The sequence below is a fragment of the Symphodus melops genome, assembly GCF_947650265.1.
Source record: "Symphodus melops genome assembly, chromosome: 15".
In the NCBI taxonomy this organism is placed as follows: domain Eukaryota; kingdom Metazoa; phylum Chordata; class Actinopteri; order Labriformes; family Labridae; genus Symphodus; species Symphodus melops.
This window is the reverse complement of record NC_136705.1, coordinates 15,998,676-16,016,979: the sequence shown is the minus strand read 5'-3', so window position 1 is coordinate 16,016,979 and position 18,304 is coordinate 15,998,676. Positions and strand designations below refer to the sequence as shown.

Genomic DNA, 18,304 nt, shown 5'->3' with positions numbered 1-18,304 from the left:
AGACTGTGAAAGGAACAGCTGACTAGAAATGGTTACTCAGGAAAGCAGGACAACCTCAGGGTCGGATGTAGCAGAATGTGTGACAAGGATGACTTGCAAATATACTTGTGTCCTTTAATGTAAGTCAAGGGAATAAAGAACTTTAGAATAAAGTTATTAATTTTGTCCAGCTACATTAGTCCTTTGATGAACTGTCTGACTGACAAAGGTACCTCTCTTTCATCTGCCCAATGGATAATTTTTTCCCTCACCGTCAAATGACTTTGTAGAGAAACCTTTAGGCATGGACAATGAGAGAAAACAATATGAGAGAATGAGAAAATGGGAACTTGGGCACAGACATGTTACAAATGCCCAACACAAAGATACCCAGGCTATTTTTTCAAAAGACTTAAAAACCAATAATTAGCTTGTTTCTTTTTGACACCACATTTTAGCCCTATTGATCTGTCATCACCAACCCACCATAGCCAGACTGTTGTTTGTACTACTTTTGAGTCAGGTAGGTATCTGTGTTTAAAGTCACTTTGGTGTCTTCTTTCCTTTCCAAGGCCCCATTCTGTGTCTTTGAAGTCCCTTTGCATATCATTAGAATTGAATTGTCTTTCTTGTTGTTGTTGTTTCTTTAAAGGCTGGGTTGGTCATTTTACTCAGATACACTTCTTAAGATTTTGGTGGAAACTGTTTTTAGGTTGTGCGCTGAAAAAGAAACTTTGACCAATGTCTGCTCTCTTTACAAGTTTTATGAACCAATCACACTTCCCTGTCTCCCTGCTTGTTCTCGACCACATGCATACACAAACCCACACTCAACGCATGAGCTGAAATCTGCTTTTGGACGAATGACACTAGTGCATTTAAGTGAGTGGTGCAACTTTTGAGGGAGCACAGAGGGGAGGGGTGGGTGAAGACAGAGCACAGAGGGAAAGTTACTTTCAAAATCAGACCAGTTTTCCAAAATTGCCAACCCTGCCTTTAAGTCGTTTGTTGTCTTTTTAAGGTCAAATTAGTTTTAATTTTACTGTCTTTGAAGTTCCAATCTTAGATAACCTAGTTCTTTGTGTTACCCATAACGAACAAGATGATAAATAAAAATTGTTACCCACAGTACTGTTTGTAGTGGTTTTGACTCACTTTGACGGTAGGCCATTTTTCTTAGTATTAAGGTATCTTTGAAGATGCTGTTGATTTGATTTTACATTCTGAGGCCTTATTTTGTGTCTTTCAACTCCCCGAGTCACTTTGTAGTAGGTTTTCTTTTCCATTTTCTGGATTTTTTGTGCATCTGAAGTTTGTATTTTTTTTTTGTGTCTCTTAGAATTCGTCATGAGTCTCTTTGTAGTTATTAACTTAACCCTAACCCTACCAGTTAACCCAACATGTAAGGGAGATACCCATGATGTCGATAGTTTAGTTTGTTTTTCATTTGTTAAACTAATTCTTATGGTTGAAATAGATTTTCTCTTTTTGAGGGTTTTTTTAAAAATATATTTTAGAAGCACCTAATAGTCTCTCAGCAGTTGGTTGGTTGTTATTGTTGTTGATAATCTTGTCAGTCATGTTCCCTAATCTATCTAAGTGGGTTTTCTAGTAAGTTGTTTTCATTTTAACCTATGTCTTCTTGTGGTCGTTTTTCAGTCCTTCCTTTTTGTTTTGTGTCTTCCCTGCAGTTTGAAAAAGCTTAGTGGCAGCTTTACATTTATTTGTCATCACTTTGTGTTGCTTTGTAAGTAGGTTTAGCGATTCATCCATGTGAAGATGAATAAGTAAAGAGCCGAGCAAAAAGAGGAGAGATGATGAGATGGGGCAAATGAGGTTTATGAACTTTGAAACACAGTTGACTAATTCAGAAAAGAGCAGGAAATAGAGCAGGTCTCTGTGGAAAATGGAAGTATTACCATGCTAGAGTTTATCAGCTTTATACATTTCTTCCTGAAAATACTAAACACTGCAATCAAGAATCCTTCACACATGTGCTGGCTTAACAATATCACTAGTCCTCCTACTTAACTGAGGTTCCTGACATATAGATAATAAAATGTAAAAAAAGAGGAAATACACAAAGCCTGTGATGAATTTCTGATTCTGCATTTTGTCATCCTCTAATCACCATGGCAACTTTCTCTGTAATGCTGAAACACGTCTTAAGTACTTTAATCTCAAAGGCATCCTCATCAGCATTCTCAACTCTAATATTAGCATATTTACATTTTCTCCCCCTGTATCTCTTGTGGGGTTTTGGTATGATAAGTGACAACAGTTAGCAAGGTATTAATGAAGCTTTGATGAATTAACAAATCTCCGACACTTCTAATATATTAACCAATCACAGGATCATTTGGGATTTTACGCTCGATGTGTGGCTGTGCTACTGTCTCAGTCCCCGAGATGCCTGTGTTGGTAATTGTGCTATGAATGATAAAGAATATAATGTGCAAGATTTAATGAAAAATTAGGAGAAGCAGTCAATTTTGTGTGTGTGTGTGTGTGTGTGTGTGTGTGTGTGTGTGTGTGTGTGTGTGTGTGTGTGTGTGTGTGTGTGTGTGTGTGTGTGTGTGTGTGTGTGCGTTGAAACACAATTCATCAGACTACAGGAAAAGATCAAAGCAGTGTGTCATTAATAAAACCTGTAAGCCTTGGTGTATTCACAACCTGTGCACTGATTTATTTATAAGTGCCTCATTTTTTGATTAATAGTGGAGCATTAACACAACGCTAATTGGAACACAAGTGATGTTTTTCACTAACTGTTCAACTTTTTATGCTATATCTGCTCAATGTGAATACAAATATTTGATTACTTTTGGAAGATGAAAGGTGATATGCAGCAATATCTCCGATTGTGTAGAAACCCATTTGAGACGTTAAACAATGCAGAATATTGTGTATTTCATTCTGAGAAGGTTTCAAATCAAAAACTTTGTTACAGACAAGACTGCAGGAAATACAGTATATCAAAGTTATTTATCCCCCACTGATCTCTCAATGAAAGGAACTTTCAATACAATAAAAGCACATAGTAGACATGTACTGTATTTTATGTCTTTTTGTAAAGCATTTCAATACATATCCATGACTGTTTCAGTTCTTGCCACATATTCTCCAGCATCAGCTCATCCTCACTCTCTTGTGGAATTGTAGGTTTGCAGTAGCCTACAGAAATGTCATAACTCATGCTTATGGTTTGTCTTTTGGGCCAAGGCGTCTCCGATATGAGAAAATATCATTTTAGAATCCAGGGAACAACAAGGTAATAACAAATCAAAATTGAAATATTGAACCTTGTACAACAGATTTGGTAGACACCTTGAAAGTTAGACACAGTTACAAAAAGGGTTCTAAAAAGAGACATATTGATGTAATTGGGACAGGACATTACACATCATTAGAGGCCATTATCTTTTCATGCTATGTGTGACTTTCCACAAATATATTTCAAGGTTTTTGTAGTTTTAGATGAATTACTCCTTTTGCAGATCAAACCATGACACATTGACATCAGACACAGTTGAATTTGAATATACACTGCCTTATGTCCACATTATTGGACCTTTAACCCTGATATTAAAGGTTAAATATTAATATGTTGTTTAGTAATGGAAATGGGATTCATTATTAACTGTTAACTCAACTTAACTTAAACAAAATTGGTGGAAAAAAGGGAAGATACCAAAAGTTTGGAATACACATTGGACCTTTCTTTCTGTTAAACAGGCCTTTTATTCTTAATCTTTAATCTTTTTCCCCCCAGCTATGGTCCTATTGTCTATTTGAAGACCAGAAGACTGATCTTGTTTCATCAATGATTCTTGTCTTTATCACTGGATTAAGACTCAGACTGTGTTGTAATTGCTGGGCAGAACAAGCTTCTCTGTTAGCTTTTTGTAATGACATATTTCTATTTACAGCACTTCCACTGCCACACATTGTTATACTTCAGGCCAAAGAAGTATAGTTTGTTTTAAACCAAGATGGCTGACCCAGTGGTAACTGAAAACCCTTACCATTTGACTTCCTATCTGTCATTACGTAGAAGATTGCTGAGAAAGTGTTGCTAATGCAACATTTTCCATTTATTCTCCTTTACTGGGGTTTAGATTAGTAAACATCGCCAAAGTTTATTTGAACTGATAAGAGGAGAAGGCATCCAAGCAAATGAACTTTGAACTTAACAAGGTGTGATGAGAAAAGAAAAGAAAAGATGTACATCATAGTGGAAACTTTGATTCATAAACTCCCACATCTTCTAAACGGCTATATTTAGCAACACAATATGTAAGATGGAAGAAAGGTTAGTTACAGCTGTCGAGTTGATATTGCGTGAGCAAGGAAACTCTAAAACCGCTGTGGTTACACACAGTCTGCTTTGACTTTGGTTGAACTATGCCAGGGGTTATATCATGTAGAGGTGTTGATGTGTTCAGAAAACAGAAAGCAAAGAAGGATGTTTGAAAAGTTCACAAAATATGCTTCGTTTCATGCACAATATTGGCAACTGAAATGTGGTTTTATCTTGAGAAACTCAATACAGAAAGTGACACACATCTCAGTTTGATCTCTGCCATCTGCTCTGGGGTTTTGACGGAGCTCAACAAGGTTGCAGTTGCATCTTGTTTCATCAGTTTTACCACGGGAATGGTCGCAAGTCTGGTCTAATTGTTAGGTTCCCAATTTAAACAAGGCAGTTGTGTCCTTATTCTTCATTATTTATTGATCTCTTTTGTGAGCTTTTTTGTAAGTATGTGTCAGCTTTCTCTACAGGGGTGCAAGGCAGATATTTTGCTTATTCCCATCATTTTAATAAAAAGGCTTGTTCTCTCTGCCTGTGTTTCTGGTTCACGGATGGAGAAAAGTCTCAGTCAAGAAGCCTACCTGGTGGATGAACACCTGTGCTCCACGAGGACTCATGAGCAACACGGCCCTCCGCAAAGTATCCCGGTACCGGTTCAGCTCCTCAGTGCGCATTGTGTTGAAGAGATCGGTAAAGACACGGCTGACATTGCGGTCCACCCTTTGCAAGGACACATCCAAACCCATTCGAGACGCCTGGTCCATAAAGGTTTGCAAACCCCGGATGTCTGAAGAAGGGAAGAGAGTTACAGCAATCAGTTGTCATGTGGGACACAGACAAACAGGTAGAGACAGAAAAAGACGAGCCCTTTTTGTAGGTTCTGTGGAAAAGAGAAGTTTATTCCCTGAGCATGTAATCAGTATTATGGCTGCACAATCTGCTCTTTCCACACCTGCACATGCACTCAATATTTTCAGGCTACATCCAAAAAGCTTCCAGGCAGGTTTCGTTCTTTGCTCCTGATCCAAAGCGTGACAAAACACAACAAGCCCTCCTGTCTTCTCTGTTTCCTGGGGTTTACAGGATATGAAACTGCAGGCAGGTGTAGCTGTCCCCAGAGATCTCCCTGTGTGTGTGTTTATGTGTGTGTCTTTCACTGTACGGGAAACCGCTTATAAGAAGCTGGGCTGCACACACAAATCAAAGGTGATGTGCAGCAAAGGGCACACAGTAAGCACACAAATCCCAGCAGTCACTATGTGCCAAGTCATGTCGCATTGTCAGAGGTGGGGGGAAATTGCTATAGGGCCAAACCTCTTACTGCAACTACAATGGCTGTGTTTGTGTTTGTGTGTGTGTGTGTGTGTGTGTGTGTGTGTGTGTGTGTGTGTGTGTGTGTGTGTGTGTGTGTGTGTGTGTGTAGGTGTGTGTAGGTGTGTGTAGATGTGTGTAGGTGTGTGTAGGTGTGTGCGCGCTAGTGTGGATGGATGGGTGGGTTTCCCCCTGTTGCATCTCTGGAGGTTTGATGAGTCATCTGGTGCTCCAGTGCTTTTGTGCTGGAGAAGAGTTGATATATAGAGACAAAGAAAGACAAACTTGCTCAAGCAAACATATGGCTGAGTAAATGCACAACACACATTTGCACACACGATTACACACACTCACACACATACACTACGCCTACAATAACATACTGAAGGAATGGGCTGCTCTTATTTGAGCTAATAAGGCCACAAATAACTAGTTGACACATGTGAAAAAAGTCCAAATCGAGATGATTAAGAAACCCTTGACTTGGTCCAAGCAGCAAAGAAACATATGGGTACATTTTCTCTGTTCCTCTGTCTTTAACTTGGGACAAAGTGAAACGATATTTTGATCATATGACGCAAATCAAGAAGAAATGGATGCACTGTGTCAAAGTTTAATTTTTTGGGTACTCGCAGGGAAAAAAATGTTCAGAGGGCAAAACAAAAGATGAAATTAAATCATTCATCATTTTGAAGTTTCTCCAAGCTCTTACTGCGGCACTCTTTAAAATCATTCCGAATACACAAACTCACTTACACCCCTGATGGTTTCTTTGCCTCTAAGTTGAAATGATTACCCTTGGTGTTACTTTGGATGCAAGTAGTAATAGCTCAACCTCTAACCACTTCATTCTTGTAGGAGCACAACACACATTGTAAGTTAATCACGGTTACTTCCCTTATGCACATCGACTGGACTGTTGCAATTCATTTTGGCTACAAATTTTTTTTTTCAACATTAATCTGAAGAAACATGTGGTCATATTGACTGCATACTTAGCATACAATATGAGTCATGTGTCCTCTGTTCTTCTTCAGTGTGAGACATCTCTGTTAGGAAACCTGGAGGCTGTACAACTGTCTGTATATTTGTGATGACTCAATAAGAAAACAACTGACTAATTGTATACGCAAATTAAGAAGCTGAGGAGTTAATGTTAATGTTTCTTTTTACTTATCCTGCAGGCTTTCTCAATTCTACTGTCTCAATTCTTATTGGTTTTACAAACAGTATCATGTCTTTGAGAGTAGGAATGCACCGAACCAGCTTTTAAGGTTCCGATACTAGGACTGAGTACCGGTCGAGTACCGATCCGATAAGTATGAAATTAATAAGCTGTATTCGCTGACAGGGTGAGATTGGGTATCTGCTCCAGCAGTCCGGAGTCCTCCGGAGCAGATACGCAAGGCTTCTATTTTTAACTGATGCTGGAGCATGACACATGAATTTTGCACAGAAAAGCAAGATGGGAAGTCAGACACCGAAGCAACATTAAAACATTCAGTTTATTTTCAGAATAAAAGACTCCGGTTTGACTGTTCAGAAAAATAAGAGCGTGTGTTTATATAAAGTGTTATACCACATATATCTCACGTTAATCTGTAAACTTCTGGCGCACTGATGATGACTTAGTAGGGGCGTATTGTTGGTGTAAACACAGCACAGAGTTCAATTGGATAGAATCGGCTCCATGGATCAGCAAACTGTCACTGAGTCCTGATCCAGCTTTTTGGGTCAAGATCGATATCCGAGTATTAACAAATTCTGCTAATCCTATGTACATTAAAATAAGTTTTCATTTTGCAGATAATTAAAAAAAAAAATCGGTTTCATTGTGAGCACACCTAACTCTGTTTTCCATTGTAACAAACTGTATTGTTGCAGTTGGTCGAAAGTTTTGTAACTCAAAAATTGCAAATGGAAAAACCATTATATGACAAACAAAGTTTTTAATCCCAGCAAGGGCCACGGGAAAGCTAGCATGCGATAACTTCGATATCCAGATAAAAAGATCAGACATTAAAGGCAGTGTTCCAAACAAGTAGCGAGCTTTTCCACAAGGCAACCGTGTTGGCCATGAACAGGGCTGCAGAAAACAGGATTAACTTGGAAGCGAAGGTCTGATTTCTGGACATGTTTACCCCCAGCGCCATTTCTAAACGCAAATCTGCCTCTGAAAGTTTTCGATAACATAACTAGTCACTGCCACTCCTGTATTAGAGTCCTGCTTTGTTGCTCTGACAAATCACAAATGACAGGGGACTCTTGATTCATCTCTGATTTTGCTCTGTCCCTCACCTATCCAATTAAATAGCAGCAAAGATAGATGGAGGGAGAAGAGGAAGGAATGGCATCACGTTTTTCCAACATCCTCCCAAGCTCTATCTCTGGTGAGTTGAAACTAAAGCAGGAGTCCCTCTTGGATTTGAGTGATGCAGAAATGGGCATGTCACGATCAAAGGGCTCAGAGGTTTTACTGAGCTCTTAGGCTGCATCACAATCTAAGCAGAAAAGCCAGAGAAATGGCTCTGCTACCAGCTGTGTTGACTACAAATTGAGTCTTTTAAAAATATCAGTTATTAAGACAAAACTTACAATATAGGGACTTATGTGGAGTTTGGATTTACTTTTGTTTTTGTAAATTTGAATTGTATCAGCCATCGAGTTTATCTATCCTACCAGAACAACACAGAGAGAAACCACTGCTTTAATTTCTATCCAACCTGTTCATTATGAATGATCTATACTCTATTGGAACACAATGCTGAAAGCATCACATAGATATTCAGCTATTTTTATACAAGGGGCAAGGATTTTGTATAAACATTGATAAAATAAAAACCCAATCAACAACAAAGTCAAAGCAGATAGCCACATTTTTAGTGACCAACTCCATTAATCTAAATGAGATATTACAAATAAAGATTATTATTTTTTTGATTGAATTTACTTGTTACAGTATCAACCTTGAATTATTATGTATAGGTCCTTCATAATTGTTCTTTTGTTTTATGGTTAGGTAAGAGGATTATCTTTGACTATCTTGTGGTTTTTGTCGAGCCTATGTTATAAAATGATCACTAATGAGCTTGAAAAGTTTGTCCTAGGCTTTTACGGCGTGTTTGGACCATATACTGCAAAAGGAAGTCTACATCTGTAACTGTCATTTCACTGTGGTCCATCTTTCTGGCAAGTTAAAGACAGCATCAGTTTGCTACTATACTTTTGACAGGCAAGAATATATTATGTTATTTCTTCTTTTTGTGGTCTAAAATACAAGTGCTGAAATCACTATCAACAAAATGGTTCCAATACAGTGTGGTCTGAATATAGAGCGGGCAGCCAACGTGTCAGTCATGGAAAGAATTCATTATTTTAGTCCACAGCTGGTGAATAGTCTCATAGATAATGACGAGTGATTGTATTTTTTGGCTTACAGCGCAAGTTTTAGTTCAAGTGAGGAATGAAATTAATTGCCCTACTTATTTTTGGCTGACATGCTTTTCGGAATGGCACGCTGCTTTTGTTGGATCGGAGACAGCTAAAACTGAATGCAACAGCAAACATATGTTAAAATACTAATAAATACTACAATGGAAGTGGTAAATGTAAAAACGTCAGGAGGAATCCATATTATAGCAACAGTCGTAACAGACAATATATTTAAAATGGGCTCAAATAAAAAGTAGACAATTATGTTAATACTCTTAAAAAAAGGGCCATTGACATTTCCTTGAACCTTTTCTCACCTGAACCAAGACTGAACAATATACAAATGAGGTCATAACATTTACTTTCCCATTTTGTAAAAAGGTTCAGTGCTTTCTGTGCAGGATTTGTTTCTTCATTTCCTACCATTTCCGATAATTAATATTTTATCTGCATCTTGTTACTGTAACTCTTTCCTACTCTCAATTGTGATTAACATTTATTCAGCATTTCCTGTTTTTTTTTTTTTCAATGAAACTTTACAGATGATATAAAATGAGACTGCTGTTAAAATATTATAACTTTGGCTAAAATGTTTATACTTAAAATTAAATATTTAAATATACTGAAATATTTCCCAAATCCTTTTCCACCTTAACAAATCTTTGTCAGTGAGTTTTACTTTCTCTTAAAATTTCTCATTACTATTCTTCAACAGTGTCTTTTAATTAAAGGTCAACCTCCTAACAAGTTTGCAGGAAGTGTGACAAACCATATGGCCTTTGAGAAATATTCCTTTTGATGAAATAATGTAACACAAAGTGTTTGAAGCGAAGATGAGAAACACCTTGAGTGCTCTCTTAATATTCACAGTTTTCACACTGATCTGTCTCCGTCCTTTACCTTCACATTACGTGTTAGCCAGTAGATCTGCTACATACTCTGCATGAGATATCCTTTGTGTTTTTCTATGTTTAGACCATGCCTTTGTTACAAATGCACTTTCTTCTACATTAGAAACCACCTCCTGCTTGGGACCAAAAGCATCTTAATCAATCTCACACCTAATCCCAGCCTAATTCTCTCCTCCTCATACAGAGAGCCATTCACCACATGGGTGGGCAGAGACAGATGTAGCTGCTCCACAGTCATTACTAAGCACATGTTAACTGAGCCCGACCTGCCAAGGAGCCTACTGTTTTTCAGGAGAATCAACCCTTCCTTTTAGATTTTGTGTAATTGCGCATCAGTTGTCTTTTATACTCTCCTTGTTATGACAAAATGACAAGGTAATTTTACAGAAGCTTTTGTTTGCAGAAAGTCTACCCAATATTTTCTTTCCACACAGAATCAATAGTTGGCTTTCTTTTGCATACACACAATACAGTGCAGGAGCACTTTAAATGGCATACAGATAAGACATTGCAGTCTTTTAAAACAAGAACAAGAGTTTATGAGCATGGCAGCTCTGTGTGGCTGTATTTAAGTCCAGCTGTGCTTTGATCATAATGCTGATGTACACTGGCAGATGAGCTTACTGTGTAGGATATTTTAAGCAAGTAAAAAGTCTACAATGTAAACCAGCTTACACGTACAACTTGTGGAATTTTAAAATGTTTTTTTTATTATTAAAATTTGCTTAATTAGTCAATCAAACATTTAGTAAAGCTAAATGTAAAGCTAAAGTAAAAAAAAGCTATCTATCTATATATCTATATCTATATATAGCTATCTATCTATATATATATATATATATGTATATATAGCTATATATACACATATATGTATATATGTGTATATATATATATATATATATACTGTAGCTTTAGCTTTATATACAAATATATATATGTATATACATATGTGTGTGTGTGTATATATATATATATATATATATATATATATATACTGTAGCTTTAGCTTTATATACAAATATATATGTATATACATATGTGTGTGTGTGTGTGTGTGTGTGTGTGTATATATATATATATATATATATATATACACATAGTTTTGTATTTACATTACCTCATATTCTCTTCCTCAGGTCTGTTTCGACTATTCGTCTTCATTATGGTCAACTTCTCTGTTCTCACAGTTGTTTACTGTTCTCACAGTAAACACAAAGTAAAGATCATTCTGTAGGAAAAGTCATTCGTTTTTGGTGTTTTTTTGGTCATGAATCAGCATTTTATGTTCCTTGTCTTTCATGAACCCAGGTCACGAATCAATATCCTCTAAATATGTTAGATCAAAATGACCTTCAAAGGATTATCTCAGTGGTTCGTTAACCCAGGTTAGATTTTCAGTTGCCCTTGGTTAATTCAATGGATCCCTGCATTAAAGTAATAGTTCTTGAATTTAAACATTGATATCTCCACAGTGGCTTAATGGATTTTTAATACTGCAGAACAAGCTTTAACTATAGTCTTGCAGTTTAGTGAATTACGTACCCTAGGAACATAAAATCCCGAACAGAGATTGCCCTAAACTTAAGTAGATGACACATTTACAGTAATGTATAGTGATGTTTGGAACGTGAAGAGATCACCAAAGTTGTAACAATTCATGGTGATGGAAGCATGTATTTCTGCACCAGTCTTCATGGTGACGGACCAAAGTTGTTAGGAAACCTAACTGAAGGTGTGAAATATAAACCTGGTGCAGCCAGTGCAAAGTCAAGTAGGATTCAACTTATTATACTTAACAATATTCAAGTCTGAATGTTTGTCAAAAATGCAAAATATTTTTGATAGAAGCGGAACTTAGAAGGTGCTTATCAGTCAATTAGTTCATTTTAATACAGTGCTTTGTTTAAAGGATAAATTAAAATCTTTGTAGACATTTCTATATTTAATAACTTATTGAAGTGCAGGTGATAGTGAGGTGTCATGATCAAAAGATACGACTGAGAGCTGATGCTTTGTAGTGAATCAGAAGTGTCAACTCTTATTAAGTGAGAGCCGGATCCCAGTTTTCCCCTTTTGTTGCTTCGCACTGACTGCGGGTTAGCCCCAGCTCTGTTCATAGCAAAACTATGTTTTGATTGGCCAGCATGGCAACATGCGAGTGAGACAGCAGATTTATTTTGTATTTGCATTTTTGCAATTCAAACGTTTGATTGAAATATTAAACACAAGTAAGAATGCTTTAGTAACAGAATAAATTCGCAGAATGAGGCAATTAATTGCAAAACAAAAATAAGGCTACATAAGATCCTAAATTAAGAGCCTTTCAGGAAACGAAAGAGCTAAGCCAAAAGAGCCAACTCTCTAAAAAGAACTTTACATCCCATAACTAGTAGGTGATGACTATTTGAGGTAATTGTAGCAGTTGAATTACAGCAGATACAGAGGCATGTTTGACAGATTTCAAACATGCATGGCATGACTGACTTATTCAGTCTGCTGAATGCTGTCTAGTCAAAGACACGGTTAGTTTAAAAAACAAGCAGAGAGCACCTGGGTTGTTTCTGGTCATGGTGAAATGTAAAATGAAATCGAATAAAACCACATCTTTCGATTCGCTGCAGGAACTCAACCCACTTCTCTGGATTCAGTCAATGTCATTTAAATGCAGCCAAAAGACGACGGAGAACAGTTGTTTGTGCATGAAAGTTTAATTTGATGTGCGAGGGCTCTGGTCGGTTTAGAAGAATGCCCACAATTCACAAGGGGCAGCGTGATCCTTGACGGCAACAATAAAAGTTTGCTGTCAGATTTGTTTTTCAGCAGGAGAGATGAACTTTTGTGGCCTTTACATTGCACTGTGTCTAAATTGTCCTTTTCAAAATAAAAGCTGAGGTATTATGGTACCCTTCAGCAGTGACAGGGAGCAGGGCTGAAATCTGACAGTGTGCTTGTTTGAAAGAAGAACAGAATGGCTTATAAATGTATAATGAGAGAAAGAAAGAAAGATGGATCAAAAGAAAAGAAAGACACTAAATAATAAACAATAAGAAAGAAAAACAAATAATTAAAGGAAGAAGAGGCTGAATCTTATAAAGCATGGAGGGTCTTTAAGCTTTTATAGCATTATCATACAATTCAGTTCTGTCCTATTTTGCCTTAAGGCACAAAATGCAAAACAACGCATGGTCTTTACAGTTCACCCTGCATTTTGTGGAGCCACAATAACAGAAGAACAGGGTTATTTCTGTTACTGCTGAATGAAATTATGGAATGTGCACTCACTCCTGACAGCCGATCAAATTATGTGTTGAAAATGTACAATGACAAATGGAACCAGAGGAGGTGAAGCCTTGGAAGTTGTTTGCATAATGTGTCTTTTATGCAACTGATGCATCTGTGAAGACTGGAGTGAATCAGCTTCCCTGACATACTTTCTTACACTATGCTACCCTTTGCCCCTAAGGTTGGGGAAGCCAGCTGTTTACCTGTAATAAAAACAACACATTTACCATACTGTCCATATCAGAGACTATTGAAGCTCTCACGACCAAGACACAAAGAAAAAAAAAGAGACTAATAATAGTCTTAAAGTGTGTTGCGTATTCTGAGGATTTGGGAAATGTGTATGTGTATGTTGTTCTGAAGTGTGTTGCCTTAGGCTGCGTTTAAGAAGCATCTGCCATAATGCACTAGCAGCATATTGCTAAGACTGCAGTTCTGCAAAACAATGTATCACACATGTTCTTCCCTTTTAAATCTTCAGGCAAGAGGGTCCTGGTTTAGAGATCCCAGATTTTAAACAGTGAGTGTCTTTCTGACATTTCTGTAATCATTCAAAAAGGGAAAATAATGAACATGGGCGCCTCTAGAAATTCTTCTGTAGACAGTTACATTATAAATGACACTACATGGGAAAACACAGGCTGAGTGCTATTAGCATAGATCAGTTAAGTGCCATGCTGGAGTCAGTCACCACATCGTATTATGACTGAGACCGCTTAAGTGCATCAGCCAATGAGTCAATGCGTCTTGTGCTTCATCATGTTTAAAGACTGTATGATTAAGCAAGTGCTTTAAAAAAAACATCTCAATACAACCTTGAAATTTGAATAGTGAAATAAAAGTTGTTTTGTTTTTTTCCCATGGCAATGCACCAGCAGGTTTATTGCCTGGTTGATAAGGCAAACATTTGAGATAAGAAAAAATAAGAATATATTCAACTCACAAACAGTGTTACTTACAGTGTTACAGCAGCAAAGCGGAATAAAAGAAAATCACATTCAATAAAAAATTGAATTAAAAATTCAATAAGATAAAAATATAAATATATAAAAATATATTTGAGTGTTCAATATATGCAGCATGTATTTCCTATTAGATTTAAAATGAAGATAAACAGGCTCCTTAGATGTTCTCATGTTATTGTACTTATAGTACAATAACATAGTGAGCCACTGTGGTGACTTAATAGATGGAAAGACCTCTTTTGTGTTGGATTGCATAGCTTTAACTGGCAAATCATTAAGTTACAAAAACCAGCTCATGAATGTGACAAATGTTATGACAGGAATATTCTTTGTGAAGGGGATGTCACAGCTTTGTACTTTGCTGCCCTTTTCATGCAAAATGCACACTGAGAGCTGAGGAGAGAAGACAGGAAGGCTTTGACAGGATCACACTGGAAACCTGATCCGAGCTCCAGTGCTGTAGGGTTACATCATCTCACTCCCACAGTTTGATTACCACTGATCTGACAGCGAGAGTTGGAAGCAATATAATGTTCAAATCATGTATGTGATCATGAAAGTTTAGCAATAATGAGACAGTCGATGGGAGAAGAAAGACCAGAGGTAAACTATGCACCCTGTAGTTATAATTAAGAAATGTAATAAATCATAAATTGAAAAATCATAAAGTAAGGTGAATTTCCATGTTAGATGTTGGATATGGAGAAAACATTTGGAATATATTTCACTATTATGTGCAGCATACAGCTTTAACAGCTTCACCAAAGTTTGAAGTTATTCTGGCAACTGCCATTCAATTTAAGTATATTCACTTAAGTTTATTTTAGAAGTAGTTGCTCTTTACCCGTTTTAAAAACATTCCAAGTCCAGCTACTGCAAAATTCATACATTAACATCTTGCCAAATCTGTCACTTTTGATTAGTCCCCTTTGTGTGTATGCACCCACACTCAGTGCACTTGACTTACATCACCTGACTCTCCTCTTACGTAAAATTGTTTTTGCTTTACAGAGGTAAGCTGCCTGCAAAAATCCTTAAGATATTCTCCAATAAAACTTTGATTGACTTCAGTACTTTACATTCAATTGCACAATGATCTTATTGAGTTTTGTACATATTAGCCTTTAATTACTTGTTTATATTTTTAGTTAACTGTTATTTGATGTTTACAGTGTACAGAGAGAGCACAGTTTAGCAAAGTTAGATTCCTTGTGTGTTAAACATACCTGGCCATAAAAACGGATTCTGATTAATCAGTCAAAACAACTGAACTGAAGCAACACTGCATGTTTCAAGTGCTGGTATTGACCATCTGTGTTTTTTTTTGGTATTGAGAGAAGTCAGTCCTTAATGGTCTAAAAATCTGTTCCTATAAAGAGCATCAATGTCTTCCTAAAGATCAAGCTTGTGGATTATTCTCTGATCAGTTCCACATTTCCATCCTAATTTGAATTTGAATTTTTGTAAATGACGTTTTTTTTGTCTGCCTGCTTTTGTTTAGAGAAAAATGTGGTTTAAAGACCAATGGCTCCTTTTGTCAAGGGGGAGGTTTTGTGAAACATATGAAATATTTTATTGTCTCATATTGGCACTAGTACTGGAAGAATTTCTCAAAATAACTTTCCAAAACTTGTTGCAAATCCAAAGAGTGCCCTGATAACATTTATCTAAGACAGCAAGTAAAATTACAAACAACACAGACACAATCATCCTATAATGGAAGTCAAACTGAGTGAACGGTGGTTTCTCTCTTAATTATACATCACAAATTCAAATTCAAAATTCACTATCTGTGACGACTTAGATTTGCAGACAGCAGTCTACTGCTCCCTGGGCAGCACTGTGGGTCACTGTAGTACTGCTTCAAGGCAGGCACCATGGGTATTTTGACTGAGGATCCTAATTAGCTGCTACATTCCTTAATTAAACAAGTGAATAGTTAAACAGTGTAGCACCAGCTCAAATGTCAATGGTGCTGACTTTCTAGCACCTAACGTAGAAGATGAAAAAAGACTGTTGTGTCACACCTGGTATCCAATTTTGCTCATAGATGGTGTCTTTTTTAATTGAGCCTTCACACATTAGACATCAGTTCCCCCTCACAGGGATTGCTATTTAAAGCTATGAGGATTGAGATGTTTATATATCAAGAGGTCGTTAACAAGACAGCCAGTCGCATAGACAAACAGCTAGTCAATAGGAAACAAGAAAGTTAGACAGACAGAAAACTAGCTATAAAAAGTAAGTTGGGTCAAAGACCCCCAGAACAAAAAAGTTACAGACGGCAGAAACAAAGACAGAGAGGACAAACTCACAATTTAGACTGTAAGATAACATGAAGAGCTTACAGAGCAACAAGACAATGATAAACTCAAAAATCAAAGAGGACCCCGCCGAGTACAAGCATGCTCGGTATGAGCTACAAAACTCCATCAGCGCTGCCAAAAGAACATTTTACCAAAAACTTGAAAGCTGCTACATGGACAACAACACAAGGAGTATGTGGCAAAAATGCAATCTATCTCCAGCTACAGAAGGAACAAAAGCAGAGCAAAAGTATGTAACTCCATCCTACCAGACACGCTCAATAGTTTCCATGCAGGATTCAACAGACCGAACAGTGACACTCCTGCAAAGTCCCCCTCACAAGGCTGCAAGTATCAAGAGTCTTAAAAGCCTGTGCTGAACAACTGGTAGAGTGTTTCACAATCATCTTCAACACTTCCCCAATGCTGGAAACCATCCACCATCCATTAAAATCATCAGTCATCGTTCCGGTATCCAAGAAACCACATACAACCCCAATGAATAACTGGAGAAGGGATGGCTTTACATTCCATAAACTTTGTGGGTCTTGACACTTTAAACTTCTTACAGGTTGCCTACTGCACCAACAGATCAGTGGACGACGTGGTGGCCCTGGCACTCCACTCCACACTAGAACACCTGGACACTAAGACATATGCACACCTGCTCTTCTTGGATTACAGCTTCGCCTTTAACACTATTATGCCAATGAAGCTAACATGGAAGTTGGCAGTATTTGAAGTACCGACACCCACCTTTAACTGGATTCTGGACTTCCTTCACAGAAAATCCAGTGTACCTGTAATGTCCTGTACTTGTGCAAATGGCAATAAACATCTTATCTAATCTAAAAGAAAAACAAAATAAGCAAACAGCTTGGCAGGCAGACTGTGAGAGAGCTAGCTCATCACACACAGCTTGTCAGAAAGAATTAAAGTTAGGAAGAGAGCTAGTTGGGCAGACAATGAGATAGTCACAGACAGCAGGTTAGAAATAAATAAAGATAGTGATTCATAACAGACAGACAGCTAGCAATACTCACAGTATGTCCGAGAGAAAGACAGACAGATGCTCTTCCAAGGCAGGATTTTCATCGATCCAACTGAATGCTGACAATGCTGTTTTTACAGAGTTCCAATGTCAGGAACAAATCCAAGGGCACATCAGGTAAATGGGAAACAGCATGTCACATGCAAAGCCTACATTCCCAACACGCCCTGTGTACAGTCCAAACTCTGAGTTGACAAACTGGTAGGAGTAATTTGGTCACTAAATTCCCTTTAGGATTGCTTTAATATACACTACAATATCAAAATCTGTTCTGAAAAAATAAAACCGAATGACTCCCTTTTCTGGATTGCACTCCTTCCTAGTTCTAAAAATATTAGCCAGTGGAGGCAAAGCATCATCTCAAAGAAGTCAGTTGAGTGAGTCGAGTGAGAAGTGAATCTTCTCATCTTTCTGCTCGTGTACTTTCTTGCCAATCTTGGCTCTTTCAGTGCTTAGCCTTTTGCCAAATGTGGGTCACGAAAGGTCTGGTCCACAGGGGGATCATGGTGAGATTAAAGAAACAGAATAAGAACATCTGAGAATATACTGTAAAAAGCATCGTTGGGACACATCCTCACTCACTGGTTCCACAAATGAGCCAATTAGGCTCAGACGTGTCTCTTCATGCATGCTATTAATGCATGTATGCAGCAATCAGATCATGCTTATAGCTGTGCAATCTCTGAACTTTGATTTATTTTTTAACGCCTTGCATGACAGATTTCTGTGTGTATGTTGGTGAGTGGTGATGTTTT

General features: G+C 37.4%; 1 protein-coding gene across 3 annotated transcripts in view; it reads right to left on the bottom strand.

The window, feature by feature from the left end:
• grid1a (glutamate receptor, ionotropic, delta 1a) overlaps nt 1-18,304 on the bottom strand; it is a 261,831-nt gene that overhangs the window by 75,238 nt on the left and 168,289 nt on the right. For all 3 annotated transcript variants that reach the window (XM_079362801.1, XM_079362802.1, XM_079362800.1), the window contains one exon: nt 4,873-5,078. In XM_079362801.1, coding sequence (XP_079218927.1) covers nt 4,873-5,078 — 206 coding nt within the window. The remainder of the gene's footprint in view (nt 1-4,872; nt 5,079-18,304) is intronic.